The sequence below is a fragment of the Bombus flavifrons genome, chromosome 4 (assembly GCF_040668555.2).
Source record: "Bombus flavifrons isolate JBK064 chromosome 4, iyBomFlav1_principal, whole genome shotgun sequence".
Lineage (NCBI taxonomy): Eukaryota > Metazoa > Arthropoda > Insecta > Hymenoptera > Apidae > Bombus > Bombus flavifrons.
The window spans coordinates 14,866,772-14,882,685 of record NC_138445.1 but is presented as its reverse complement, the minus strand read 5'-3'; the positions used below and the strand labels follow the sequence as shown (position 1 = coordinate 14,882,685).

Below are 15,914 nucleotides of genomic sequence, written 5' to 3'. Positions count from 1 at the left end.
GCTAATATTTCTTTAAACGCATAAAAATTGCAAGATGCGAGATCTATGTCCACAAAATATATCGAATATTTTTAGTTCATATTCTTACAGCGATAAAAGGATCTACGTGCAATAACAAACAGTTAAACTCATCAAATACGTACTACAGTATCTATATGTAAAAACATCAATATGATCATGTTATCGTATTTCGTGCTATTCCATTTTCATTCCATACTCTTATGCATAGTCTCTATGATTTTAGTGCAATAAAGAGAATCATACCACTACTTATAAAATGCCATACCAAAGAAACATATAAATTCGCAAATGCTATAATAACCATAAAACCTATTTATTATATGTATTATATCTGCAAGAAGCGTCTTTATCTAAAACCAGAACCAGCACATTATCTTACACCTAAACGTAGATAACACAAACGAGCCTTTAATCGTGCATAAAATCAGCGCAATTAACGCAAACTAATGAGCCTTATCAGATGCGGCGAGGCTGTCGGATTTTTTGGTTCCCGTGAGCGAAGCAACAGCTAGTAGGAGCGGTTTACAGTGTGTCGCGCGTCCACGGAGTGAAAGAGGGGTGGTTTTGGAAGGGGTTGGATAAGAGACGAATAGGGAGCGGAGAGAAACGAAAGAGAAACAGAGAGAAACAAGGAGAAACAGAGACAAATAGAGTGATGAGGGGAGGAGGAAGGGAGAGGGAGAAAGAGAGAAAGGAAGAGAGGGAGAGAGAGAGAAATGGAGAGAAAGAGTTGGTTGGGGTTTAGAAGGGTAGGGGATGAAAAGGTGGGAGAGAAGCGGAGAGAGCTCGAGAGGGAGAAGAGACTGGTGGAAGGAAGAAGGATGGAGGATGTCTGTCGTGGCAGAGTAGCGGCGGTAGTAGCATATACGGCGGTTTAACTCGCGGGGAAAACTCTGAGAGCACGAGCTCGCGATCCTCAGTCGCGTGTGACACGCGGCCTAGTACGCGCTCGGATCGCCATCCGGATCGTCTCATTTGCGTGGCCGTGTCGTGCTTGATCGACCTCGAGGGTCGTTGATCGTGGGAACTGACGGGAACAGTGCATCTTGAGAGTACTCAGACTTTGTAGAGTCGAAATTGCCATTTCCATATTTACGAGAAATTGGTTAAAATTGAATTCCTTTTACCGATATGATATTAACGGAGGCTGTGGATGTTTTTGGTTTTATGTTTGATAGTTTTATCGACAGAGATCGTGGATCGTATTCTTGAATTCAAGTCTGAAAGATCTATGGGATGCAGCAACTGACGAAGATCGTGGCCAGTGGATACTTTTGGATGTTGTGGGCTGGAGCTTGGAATTTTTATCGACGATATTGACAAAGATCGTGCGGATCGTGGATCCTGGAAATTTATGAATTCAGGTTTGAAAGTTTTATAAGACGGGCATCGTGGATAGTGAAGACGTTCTCGAACTTTATCGATTTCAGATTAGAAGAATCGATGGATCGTAAATATCCTTGGATCTCGTAAATTCGTGTCATTGTTATTAAAACTGGCGAATATAGTTGAAATCCTGAGTATTCGTGAATTTTACAGACTCGTCTTTCGAACACTTTTCAACGCAAGTTGGACGCAATCGTGGACATTCTTGGATTACTTATTTATTTTTTTATCAACGTTATTGGCAGACATCGAAAATCGTGGTTTTGATGGAACCAATGACATCAACGAAGCTCGTAGATCGTCGATATTCTGGACTTTGCTTGTCCAAGTTTGACATTTTTATCGATAGAACTGATAGAGATCACGGATCGTGAACGTCCTGAGATTTTGTGAATTGAAGTTTGCCTTTGGAGAGTTTGAACGTTGAGCAACGCTTTCGCTTTTTTGGAAAATTTAAGTCTAAAATACTTTTGTAATTTCTGACTGATACTCGCTCTTGTGGATCTCGAAGATACTTAAATATCGAGACTTCGAGTCGGAAAATTTTATTACTGAGATCGATTAGTAGTCAGAAGACACGGTACAAAATAAAATAGCGATTTTGTGAGATTCCACGAATATGAAGCTTCTTTCCAACTGAAATTTTTAATATCTCCGAATCTAAGAAACATACCGCAACGTATCTTTATAAAACTCCTATAAATTTTGAATAACTCTGCATACTTTAAAATCACGATTTACTGCGAACAGTGTTTTAAACTTCGTCCTGTAAATCCAAGAAACTTTCACGTCTCAACAATTCGCAACTAACACCCTACATAAACAAAAACCACGATTTATTTCATTTTTCACGCTGCATCTCACAAACTCGTCTCTCTATTTGCCTCCACCGACTCAACGAACTCGTACTTTCCCATTAACGAAGAAAGCAACAACGAGTAAGTCCGAGTGTCCAAGAGAAACCTTCGCAAAATCCCACGTAGCTTCCGGAAAGGACAACTTCGACCGTAAAACGCAACGCGCGTAATTACACAATCAAGTATAGTACTGTAGGGATCAACGTACTAAACTAGGAATTAAATAGAATATCGTAAGGATCGACAAACCACAGATTGAAAATCGAATTATCATCGATGATCATCAAAAAGGGGCGCAGTTGTTCCTTCAGATGCAAACATCAAACAGAATATTATAAGTATCGATACAGCGGATTAAAGATTTACTAATACGATAGATTAAATATCAAACATCTATAGAGATCGATAAAATAAATCGAGGATCAAATACAATACCATAAGGGCAAATAAAATAGATCAAGGGTCAGTTAAGCACGATACAACACAAGAATCGGTAAGACATTATCGGTACGATCAATCAGAGATTAAATAGAATACTAGAGGGATCGATAAAATACGATCAAGGTTCCAGCGATCGCGAGTGATCGACGAGAGAAGGCAGCTGTTCGATCGAACGAAAGGAGAATTATAAATTCCCCGTCGAAATTATAAATCCCGCGTAGACGATGAATATTTCATCGAGGACGAGGTGAAACACAGCGGGCCATTCGTTCGAAAAACGATATCCCGGTCCTCTCGAAGGATTTATAACGATGCGCGTGAACGGGCCGGATAGAATCTCTCGCGACGTCGCGCGTTTGACGATCGTTGCAGGTGAAACGAGAAACGCCGGAACCGGAGGACGCGTATAAGAGGGACGTAGGTATATACGAACCGGATGGAAACTGCAATCCGGACGTTTGACAAACGATAGTGCCGGTAACGTGCTACAGGAGCGATCCTTCGCAGCTCGATTAAAAGAAAACACATTGAAACGGTGTGTCAAAACTTGTATTACTCTCTAGATGCTCCGTAGCAAATTTCTCTTGTCGAGACTTTTAAATGAACACGTTTAAACAGTTCAAGAGGAAGGAAACAGGTTGATGCACATATGTTCGTATCTAGATAGGTTTCTATCGTTCTCAAAATTTTCCGGAAAATTATAAAGTAATTCATAAAATTAGTAAATTAAATAAAATAAAACAGTGTTTTCGCCCATCGTTCGAGAAGAAGCGAGCATATCAAAATAGTGTACGTACGTAAACCTTCGTCGCACTTTGAATCTTCGAATAAAAAATTCCAAACGAAGACGCGGAAATCGAGTCAGTAATCAACTGACTGAACTTAAAACGCGTTACTAAATCGCTGCAAGATCTGCGCGAATCGCAGCTGTTTCTCGAAGCGGAACGTCAGTCGAAGAGCGGACTAACGAAGTGAAGAAGCGAAACGAAAAACAAAAAGAAGATATAAGAAAGAAGAAGGGAAGCAGCTCAAGATTGAACATCTTTTTAGATATTCCTCGGTCAACGACCTCGACGAAGCGAATGTTTAATGGACGAAGGAACAAAACTACGAATCGATCCAAGATCACCGCATATCTAAGCGTATTGTATAAGAAGATCGCGATCAAACTGACAGAATTCTTCACTTCCTTCCTGCGCCCTATCGTTCGATACTATCGAGCTTCTCTTTCCCGACAATAATATTCGTTATCCTACCAAGATTGAGAAAGTCAGCGAACTTCTGTCGAAATTGGATTGAGAAACGACACGAGGCAAGAAGTCGAGGAGCTGGTGGCGAACGACGAAGCGTGACTGGGTGCCGGAAGTTCCGTTCTCGACGCCACTTTTGCCCGCGATGAGAAACGGTTTCGCGGAACGTGACACGCTCGACGAATCCGCAATCACGATGGAAATATCATATAGCGGAATTTCGAAGCGATCGACGTCGTTTCTTTGAGAAAATACAACGTAGAACGGGTAGAACCGATAGTTAGAGGGAGAAACCGGAAACGGAGGATGCTAGGATCGATCAGTGCCGCGTAAACGAAATTTGACAAGTGTATAAGACACAGTGTGTTTCCGTTTCAACGTTTTTGGTGTGGAACGTGAAAGAAGAGGCAAGAATCATGAGGGATAAATTTGCATTCAGCGTAAGTGCTCTGGAAATATTGGATTCTGCGTTTATTTTAGGAGGCGAGCGTGACATCGATGCTGGTCGATCGATCGCTCCCAAGTTCTATGGTAGGAACTGTTGCCTGTAACGTCGAGGTTCTAGAATTAATTATAAAGCTTCCTCCCAAGTGTGCGTATTTTTAAAGGGATCAAATATTGAGCAGGTTCGAATAGATCACGAAGGGAATTGTCCGATACAACTGGTTGATTTATTGTTGTAATTATGTCAGATGACGAATATCTTACTTGTGTATTTTTATCTTGAGTTATTTCGTTCTACGAGATAATGGTTCATAGATCATAGTTTTATCGTAAAATGTTACAAGTACATTTTTAAAAGTTCATACTTTTTTTTTAATATTCATTTCTACTTAGAAAGTTCGAGGAAAAACTTACCTTAATTAATCATGACACGTGATACGCAACCGGTTTTCCAATTTCATATTAGCTACCAAATCGTATAGAGGAGTGTTAATTACCGTCAGTCAAACGGATAATGAGAACCGTGTGAAGCGTGATAATGTAAAATGTTAGGATACCGATAAAACATAAATTAAACCCCTTGATCGTAGTATGAGTTACTCATGTCGATGTTACGCGTACAGGCGAAAGCCAATAATTAAAGTTGATGCGGGGAATATCGTATAGATATAGATGATGTATTTATTCGGTACACATCGCGCAATTTCCGATAACTAATAATTCCACGTCTACATATTTACAATTTTAACTTCTTCCGCTATGATTTTATTTACACGCAATCGCGAATTTTAATCTGTTTTCGTTTTCCGTGCGCGTTCAACGATATCGCATCGATATAAAAAATATAAATAGCGAAAGCTTGCAATTATTAATTTTTTTCCTTGTAAAATTGATATTCTTAAATCAATTAAATATTCAATTACAGTACAACTTACAATTACCAATACTATTAATACATTAAATAAGTAATTAAAACACTGGAAGATTTTTCAATATATATTCATAATACATAATATTTATAATATATTTATCATTATGACTTACAATTTCAATTATAATAAATATATTCGATATATAAGCTATACAAATTAAATTCATTTCTTCCTTGTACGGGATGGAAGGAATCTTATTGCTTCCTAAAATATATCTATATGAAATGATACAAATGTATTTATAGTTCATCCTTTAAAATCAAATATTTAATGCAGGGGAAATTGCATTTAGAATGACATAATAGCGATAATGAAATTAAAATACTAAAATGCGCTCTTTTCCCTATAAATGCGTACCCAACACCCACAGTATATGATCAAATACAACACTATTAAAACAGGAAATAATTATCAATAATCAGCTTACCATTCAACAAATACCACTATAAGTTGCTTTCAACCAGTAATACACATTCGGCACTCATGTCAGCTATTATTATCATACGTATTACCCAACATTAATCATAAAGTGATTCGATTCTGACCGTGTCAACGGTGATAACGTGATTTACAGTCTGGGGTGCCGGACATGCACGAGACCCTGTCCAGTTTTTCGGAACAGTTCAGGGACGGACCGCCGAAACCGGAAATAAAGCCGGAAACAGCCAAGGAGTCGGAGAGGACGGATGAACCGAAGTGTGGTTGGTTCTGGTTCAGGCCCATGTATCTGCAGCAATTTCGGACCGCGAAATGGGCGCTTTTCTGGTTATGTTGGACAGGTGCAATGCAAGGTAAGCGATTCAAATTTGATTCCCTTCGAGCAACAGGAGAATAAACCCATGTATTTGCCAATTTTGGTGTCGGGTAAAGGAAAGTCCATAGAATAGCAAGTTGTATTGTACACTGTAATTTAGCAAGGTGTATTTATATTTAATAAGAGCGACGAATAAATGTAATTAATAGCACAGAATAGATAACTGTTGCCGATATTGGAATTGATTTTGAAGTACTATTTTTAAGTACTACTTTGAATCAATTGAATAAATCAGTGTTGTTTGTTTTTTGGGAGGGACGGGGTGATTTTAGCGAAGAAGAATTAAATAAATCAAAAAATTGTTTTCCTTATTACAATATATTGCAATTTTTCCGTATGTTCGTGGTTGTAGACGGTTGAATTTGAACATTCTGAACATTGTGAAACCCTTCTAATCTTTGTTTTTATCCCGCGCGTCTAAAATTATTAAAAACATAATAAAATAGGGAGGGCCAGGGGGCACCCGGGTTTGAACCGGGGACCTCTCGATCTGCAGTCGAATGCTCTACCACTGAGCTATACCCCCTCGTTATAAACTTACGAATAATCGGAATTGATCAATGGATCATCACTTTATCGATTGAAATCCAATTTTAACAACGCTATTTCTTTTTCGATAAAGATATAATAGATTAGTAAAACAAGATCAAGGCTGTGCAATGACAACAACAGAAACACACAGGTTCAACAAACTGATTTGCCTGAATTGCAAAGGGTTATTCGTCGTAGTTGTTAAACGTAATGTAACAGACGTGCTTTGTAATCAGTCGCCACAAACGCGTCAAACACCCCTACCAGCGATAAACTGCGTGTCCACGAACGACGTATCGAAAACGACTGGACTGCCGATCGAATTTGAAAACCCTGTCCATCATAAACGCGACATTTACCAATATACCATCAACCAACTCGGTAACAATATTCTCCAAACCACAGTGAACAAATCCATGCTGATTTTTCGGTATAATTCAATGTACAGTCTCGTTCATAAATATTTGGACACTTGCGATCTAATCGAAAAATTAAACATTTTTACTATATCCATCCAGGTATATATATAAATTATTCTTTATTATTAAAAAATTATTTTTAATACATCTTTCATCAATAGCCTTCCGATCTGAGATAAGAACAGAGGCCAAGATTAGATACGTTGTCGAAACGTATTTAGAGGCTTGAAATTTCGCTTTTGAAGTATATTTCACGTATTTACAACGATTTGGAAGTGTCCAAATAATTATGAGCGATGTTGTAGTTAATGAGACAAATATATAACACATACATTCTCATACATACATACATTGAATTTAAAGTTCAAACGAAGCTTTATATAATACACATAAACATATATGATATGTTTAATAATAAAGCTTCAAAGCGTTAATGATCTCCTAACAATAATCGTTCCAAGTTCTGATTTTCCTTAAATGTCTCGACGCTTATGAACCTGAGTGTACATAAACACACACAAACATACACGCATATAGTAATACAAACACGTAGCAGCTGATTGACTGCTATATCGCCGTTTGGCGTTACTAATAGCGGTGCATTCGAATGCAATTTCGAAGCTTTCACGGTGGCACGAGGGGGTCGGTAGAGGGTGAGAGAGGTCGACGGTGACTGACGATAACCGGAAATCGAGTTTTCCGGACCGGTGGCAGGAGGTTGACGGGCTGTTGCAGGGTGGGACAACGTCGACGAAAGGAGAACACGATCGAGGCGAAAAGGGCGAGTTACAACGACGGGACGAAGGTCGTCGACGTTGGCGAGAGGGGAAATGAAGAAAAGGGAGAACGCGGTAGTCGTGCGGGGTACTTAGTTTAAATAAGTTTGTACGTCCCCCTTCTTTGACAAGCGACAAAAGAAATCGTCCTGCTGGAGGTTCGTGCCTTCTCCAGTGGGATTGAACAAATTGCTGGACAATGGACTCGACAATCGTCTATATAAGTCGAGAATAAGTTCGCCGGTGACTAAGTACAGGCGTACGAGCGTGATACTCGTGCATACTTCGCTTACGTGGATCCTGGTGAGTTCGCTGTTATAACCGTGTATGCCAAGGCGTTTATAAGTATCGAGCCATCTGCTGGTCCGGATGATAATCGATCCAGATTTTGTTAAAAAAATATTCCCATAAATTCGATTTATGACATCTATCTACGGTGAGTAACGAAAGTACTCGAGTACTCCTAGAAACCTTTTGTGTATACGTGAAAGAGGTCTGAAAATGTTCGAGTATTTTCACGGGCAACTGTATACACGGTATAGTGTTCTCAATGAAATCTAAATTTAAGCTGGATATTCAAATATCCGATAATTAAGTAATACTCGCAACTGGTCCCTTCCATACCATTCTACCAATGTCCATGGAATTAACGCGTTCACAGACGTTCACGAACAGAAGCAAGGAGGCCTGCGTTCGAGTGTCGACATATCCGACGTCTGTCCACCCGGAAAATGAACCACCTTTGTTTCCCATTGTACCGCCGCTAATAAGAGAATTTTAATTAAAGCCAGAGCATCAGTCGTGTGCCGTGCACGATTTGCTTCTCCAGCTACCGATTGACCCTGTTTCTTTCTTAACCCGTATATATAAATACACACACATATATATAATCTATCCGTTCACAAGTATAAGAATATTGACGCCATAGAAAAATAACGCTAGCGTGATAAACTATAGCACAGCTATTAAGCTTCTTTGTAAATTGGTTTGAAATATACAGAACGTTAAAAATATAAATTGTAAAGGCACTCAGCAAGAATAATGTATAAAAGATAACGATCGAGGCGAATAAAATATGATCAATCGTTCTACAACGTAAAATCTAGTAAGTAAAACATAGGTTTTGTTGAACATTACAGTACAATTTTATCTGACCAATAAAAATATTTACTAAATTTTATATCATTGCGTAAACCTTTCAAGCGAATTTACATATACAGCAAATTTAGTAAAATTTTACACAAAATTTTATCGCAAAATTTCTCCACCTTACAAAAACGACTCTCGGTTTAAACCGCCTCTCTTAAAAAAGCTCCATTCGTTAAACCGAATATAAAACCAGAAGCAAATAACTACGACTCTCTACCGAAACACAACCGTCAAAAGGAGAATCTATATTGCAAAAATCTCGAGTAGGGACCTGCCACTCTCTTCTCTGCACGTTTGAATCTCGCAGAGAGAGAGAAGATTGATTTTTGCGATTGTCAGAGATGGTTGAACGCTTTTGTCAAACGATACTGTACAGCATGGCCACCGGTTTTGTAATTCAACGCCCTGTCAACGCCTGTTTGTTGCATCGAACGAACGAACGAACACTGTTCGATTCAGAGGTGATCAGCATCGTGTATATTCGTGAGAAAGAAGTGTTTAATAGATTTACGTTCGAGAGAGCGATTTCTTCGAGGGTGAGCGGACACTGAATCGAGCAGAGGGGAGATCGTAATTCAATTACTTTAGCCCTTCTGATTCATTTACACCCGGCACACGAATTTGCTTCGGTGCATCGGATACGAACGACACACGCGTATCGAAGATCAATGTTGTTCCGAATTTGAGAACGGGGACAACGAGATCGAAAGGAGTATTATCAGGATACTCGAGTATTCCTATCGATCGCTTTCCTACCGTTTTAAGTCGGCCAGGATTGATAAAATTTCAGATACTATCGGTTGTACGATGCTTTCCAGTACGGTGTAAAATAGCCCACGATATATGTAGCTCTTACAAGTTCGAAATTGGTTATTTCGATGGAAAGGAAATTGAATTTCAGTGCAGAGAGGAATGGATTTTGGAACTTTTATAAATTGAGTCAAATTAAATACAGCGAACGAAGTGAAAATTATAGACGTTGAAACAACTTCGATAATTATTACATATTTTTTAAATAAATATTCCTAAATTACCTAATAATACATAAATAAGCGGACTACGCATTCGTTAGAGAAACTATCCAACCAATCGGCTGTCGGTGATGATCAAACACTTCATCGATTCAATCGTATCGCTCTAATAAGATTCTTCGAAACTTCTATTACGTAACCATTGCGCGATATGCATATAACATTGAAGGAAACATTTCCCACCTCCATACGCAAAACTACATAATTTCTATGAGAATACATATTGACTTTTTTTAGATGAACCAATTTTGCGACTTGAATTCGAGCAAACTCGAAATCACACTATTATCACTAAGCTGAACTATCATTTATTTGTTTCACTTCAAGCTTTTAAGTATCAAAATTGCTTGAAACCACGTTACTACCAACGTGTATGATTTCGTTTATTTTGCAATTTCATTTTATTAAAATCCTACGCTTTTCTTTTAGGTATGGTGGTCAATGGTTTTGTGAACGTGGTTATAACCACGATAGAAAGGAGATTTGGTCTGAGGTCATCGCAGACGGGCTTGATAGCAGGCGGATACGACATAGCTAGTTTCCTTACACTCGTTCCAGTGAGCTATCTAGGCGGCCGTTCAAAAGCATCGAAACCGAGGTGTGTATATATATACATACATACATATTTCACTAGACGATACTACAAGTTAGAAGTTTAATGCATCTACAAAATTGATCAATCTTCTCTCAATTTTTCTCAAGAACAGAATTTTTCTCTAACTTGATTTCTTATTGGCAATTTACTATACATAATTTTATATATATAAATACATATATTCACTAGACGATACCACAAGTTAGGAGTTTAATGCATCTACAAAATCGATCAATCTTCTCTCAATTTTTCTCACGAACAGACCTTTTCTCTAACTTGATTTCTTATTGGCAATTCACATTCCCTAGTTGTATCAATCTTGCAGCAAATCAATGAAGCGTATGCGTACAAATATGTTCAGATATATACCTTACACATATATGTATAATGTATATATATATATATATATACACACGTATGCACGTATACAAGGTATTGTCTTGTCTATTAATATTAATGCCGATATCGGTTCACCCCGACAGTTCTCATAAATATTAATCCTAACGTCAGCCGGACGGACAATGTCGGTGTTAATCTCCATTTCGTTTCTTCCCTTCGAAACTTTCGTGCCCTCATCACCCTCTATGGTATGAGCTTAATCCTAAATCGATAATCGATAACACTTGAAAACAAACAGCTCAACAGCGTAGCCTCGAAGCTAATGTTCCAACATAAATGATTATAGCGATTAGGATTTATGTAATTTAGCCCTTAGATACATGAGTTTTCTAAATAATAAAATAACACACGTTGAAATTTCAAATTTCCTAGAAAATGAAATTGCCGGTTTCATCTTTGTTTGACAGGTACATAGGCATAGGTGTTGTAGTCTTAGGCTTAGGAAGTCTACTTTTCGCGTCGCCTCACTATATTGCTGGACCATACAGAGGCGGCCAGCAATCGGAAAATATATGCCAGAGGGTGACGAACACATCGTCCCGTTCGGTAAGTAATTTTACGCAACTTTTAACTAGTTTAATCGGCCAAAGATCAGTGTTTTCTCAATTGATTTTCATATTATAGCGTGAGAAAAGCTCTTTGAATAAATTTTTGAAAATGCAGTTTTTCTTCGACATTAGAATTTACTGCGACAAAGATTTTATAAAAAAAAAGAATTTAAAATTTAACACGAGAAAAGTGACAAGCAATAATTATTGCAAAAGAGAAAATAAGGTAGAATAGATCATTAGTAATTATTGATAAATTCATGTTCACTAGCATTTAATGTGTATCGAAGAAATTATATTACGTGCAGGCTGATTTAATATTTAAATGAAAGCACACAATAATAGCTTGGAATATTAAAAATTGGTGGAATATTAGACATTGACTAAGAACAAAGTATATAAATGGGAAGAGGTTCTTTAAGAAGAAACTCATTCCTATCTTAATGTGATAATTTTATACTGTTTACTACTTGAGAATCAATTACTAGAGGATACAAGCTTGTGCCTTTGATCAACGAAGAGTAAAGATTCAATTAGGAGTAAGGAATAGGGTTTACTGATGGATGTCACCCTTTATATTGCAAAATTCCTCTTTATAACATAATCCAATTTTTTTTATCGTCAAATATCAAAAATAGATGTTAATTTTTCTATCATTAAATATCAAATTTAATTCCTTACAAAAAATTCGAAAGTAGAAAAAATAATAATATAAAAAAAAACCGAAAAAAAAAAAGAAAAAAAATCGTGACACCACGTTTTACCTTTACTTTTCAATACATCTCGGTTATATGTTAATGAACACCCATCAAACTTTCAAAACAAGAAAATTACTACGTCAAACGTAAATTCCTCGAAAAAAGATTAATCTTAATAATGAAACTAGCCATTCTACAAAAAGAAGCTTCTTGCACATACAATAAACTTAATCATCTCCATAATCGATCGAGAACTTCGTAGAATCGTTACTTGTTCCATTCTATAATAAAAAATCCTCTATTGCGACGAAAACGGTGTATAATCAACTGACATTTTAAACGTTTCATTCGTTCCATTCTTTTTATTCCGATTCTAATAAAATCTCGCATTATGGAGAAAAAGATCAGACATATTTTTGTGACTATTCTCGTTTGCTGATTAAATTACTCTCAATTCGCTTCCTCGACATTCAGCTATCCTGTAATGGATCCGTGGGCCAAATAGACCAGGAACCATACAGCGGATTGTACTTAACTATCTTTCTGATGGCGCAACTTCTGCACGGGGCGGGTTCCGCTCCTTTCTATACGCTCGGCGTTACGTACCTAGATGAGAACGTGTCGAAAAAGATGTCCTCTGTGTATGTAGGTAAGAAAACCACGTCTGTCTGTTATCGTCTTTCGAAACTATTAAAGCCTCTATTACTAAAAAGAAGCTAAAGCGTAGTTAAGTCAAGTATTATTTGAGAAATATTGAATCATCGGCAGCGATTATGGGATTAAATTCAATACGTAGGTACATCGCCGCTGAAATTTTGAAATCACTTTTGATATCTACATTTTACGGAAGTAAAAGATATAATAAAGAAAAGAGGGGAAGAAAAGAAAAAATGTCAAAAGCATTACATCTTCCCTCTTAAATTTTTGGTTGCATCGCGTTACATTCACAATGTATCTTTGTTCTGTTCAGGAATTTTCTACACAATGGCCATAATAGGGCCTGCATTAGGGTATGTTGTCGGAGGCGAGTTGTTGAAGCTGTATACAGATTTTATCACCGTAGATCCGTCAGAGTGAGTCTGAATACAAATTTTTATAACTTACAACTCGTATACTAGCGTCATATGCATGGCTTTTATGCATGTCTATAATGAATGTTATGCCCGCTTTTCAAAACAATTCATTCGACAAAATATAACGAAGCTATAAATAAATTGAATCTTAAAAAATATATATATATATATATATATATATATACACAGATACACACGTGTATGCCATTATACAAACTTCAATCTGTAAACACGATTTCAATTTTTCGCATCGCAGAGAGTTTAAAATTAACGCGAACAAACAAAAAATCCCCTAAGGTTACTTAAATATCATCGTTTAGTATCACCTTCCACACATTGAGCACACGATGCTAACTAAAAGTTATCGTTAGCCCTAAATTCTCGATCGAGTATCTCCTCGCGTTATCACGGGAAATATCAAAGACAGCGCGCAAACTGCCAACTATTCGTTGATAAAAGAATGAAAAACGATGAATTACTTCTAGAAATTTTCTTCTCCTATCGATTCATTTATCTCTTTCTAAATCGTATCTCGTCGCACCTTGAATAATGTTTCCGTACTTCTAAATGAAACACGAACGTTTATTAATTAGATGCGTCCTTTTAACTTCGACCATTACTCTTTCGAAATTGGGCAAAAAAATTCTCGCGACAGTTGGCCGTGTTTATCGGGGGAAGAGCATCGATTCATTTCGAGGAGTGGCTTTCAAATAAACTTTCAGAAGAAACTTGCAAGGATTCTAAATTTACTGATGTCCATTCGGATCGTCCGCCGCTACGAGAGGCGCAGTTAACCGTGAAATGTGAATGGAGATCCTTTCGACTTTTAATTTCAGTCTCCTTCTAACCACTTCTTGCTCGTTCCTCGTCCCCGCCTTCTCCTTCCTTTCTTTTGTCTTTTCTGATGTAGGCTGTTATCATAATAATTTCTTGGTTCCTTGAGCTTTAACGGGGACGCAGCCTGAGCTTGATTTATTAATCGGGGAAAAATGGAAGTTCTGCGGAAAATGATTACTCTGGAAAGTTTAGTGGTTCGGGCATTTTATCGGTATGAAACAAAAGTAGAAACACATGAAGAACGAAAGAAAGATTTGTTTCTGCGAGTTTGATCTTCTTTCGAAATCGAATTTTCCTTATTTTCAATCGATTGTTCGCAGTTTATTATAATAAGTCTCCTCTATCTTGAAATTTGTATTCTGTAATCTTGATCTCTCTGCAAGTTTCAAATGTCAATCTTCTTACTTTACTTATGGATACTTTGTATAAATAAATATCCATAATTGTATAATTATTAGTTGGTAATTTACTGTATTATCACGTGAAATTCTTATTATTTACCGTAGGCGATCTTATATAATATTCTTCGATCTTAAAATCTCAATTCTTTGCCATCTTAATTTCTATGCAAGTTTCGAACTTCCGTCGTCCTACTTTATCTCCAATATTTTATATTGCACACACAACATTCCCATTCTAATTATCGCTTACACTCTTATGCGAAAACGTCCTACAAAGAAAAACCGTTTGAAGAGTTTGGGAAAGTTGAAACGCGAGAAATGCAAATAAAGAAGAAAACGCCACAGAACCCGGCACGTCGACCAAACAGAAAATACGTAGCTCCGAATCGATAGCCCGTCATTTAAAAGTAAAATACGCGAAGATAGAACCTCGGACGTTGGGAATCTTTTACACGGCCGACAACTCGATTTACTGTTCGATGCTCTCGGTGTCATATACGTCTCCGTTTGCGAATAGAAAGGATTGGAAGCGGGGGAAAAAAGGCGGGAAGAAGGACAGCGAGCAACGATTAATTCGATTCTCACGTGCATCTCGTGGAGGGGATGTGACTGAACGAAAGAGACAAGGGATTGTTCCGCGGGAGAAGGAAGCGTTGCAGACAAATGGAACTTGATTGTGCTCCAAGTGTCGGGGGATGAAGTGACACTTTTGAAGGGTAACATCGGCATCATCCTCAAACGTTGGTTCACCGCTTGACATTTTCCCCGCGAGCTGTGTACGTGTACGTGAACGTGCGTGCAACCGTGTCCATGGGGTTACATGCGCTATTAATCGCGGCCCATTATACGCTCTAATGGCCCTCCGAGATATTTTCAACGGGGCAGAGAGCAGATCGGAAACAAAGATTGTATTTCCTTCAAAATTTCCGTACCACCTTGCGCCGTTCTTGCTTCGTAGAATTGAAAAATCGGCTGTCGTACCGTATAACTGAACTGAAGATTATGTATTATCGACTTTTGTTACGGCATTATGGGAGTTCTGTGTCATGTACGTTGTTTTCAAAAAGCTTTCCTTCCACGAAGGAAAAAGTTAGAATTCCAAGATGAAAATTTACTTCAATACTTTTTCATGGTTATGTAGTTTTTTTATTTCCCAAACTCTAACATAAATCACCGTGTCCTCTATATTTTGCAAAATCTATAGAATCCTCTTACTCCCCATTGATAAATTAAACTAATTTCCATGAAACCGAAAATTTCCTCGTCTTCCAAATTTCACCGAAAGGAATTCGTCTGCCTCGTGAAAACTAAT

At 37.7% G+C, this 15,914-nt stretch overlaps 1 protein-coding gene and 1 non-coding gene across 9 annotated transcripts in view; one reads left to right on the top strand and one right to left on the bottom strand.

Moving 5' to 3' along the window:
- Window positions 1-15,914, top strand: part of Oatp26F (Organic anion transporting polypeptide 26F) — a 47,596-nt gene that overhangs the window by 20,820 nt on the left and 10,862 nt on the right. For 7 of the 8 annotated variants that reach the window (XM_069110786.1, XM_069110785.1, XM_069110783.1 and 4 more), the window contains 5 exons: window positions 5,906-6,122; window positions 10,481-10,649; window positions 11,453-11,591; window positions 12,766-12,940; window positions 13,262-13,364. In XM_069110786.1, the coding sequence (XP_068966887.1) occupies window positions 5,906-6,122; window positions 10,481-10,649; window positions 11,453-11,591; window positions 12,766-12,940; window positions 13,262-13,364 (803 nt within the window). Of the gene's footprint in view, window positions 1-842; window positions 4,396-5,905; window positions 6,123-10,480; window positions 10,650-11,452; window positions 11,592-12,765; window positions 12,941-13,261; window positions 13,365-15,914 lie in introns of those variants that run through there. The other variant, XM_069110787.1, reaches the window with a different exon arrangement.
- On the bottom strand, window positions 6,600-6,671 carry TRNAC-GCA (transfer RNA cysteine (anticodon GCA)). Its single transcript has one exon. It is a non-coding gene; the product is annotated as a tRNA-Cys (tRNA).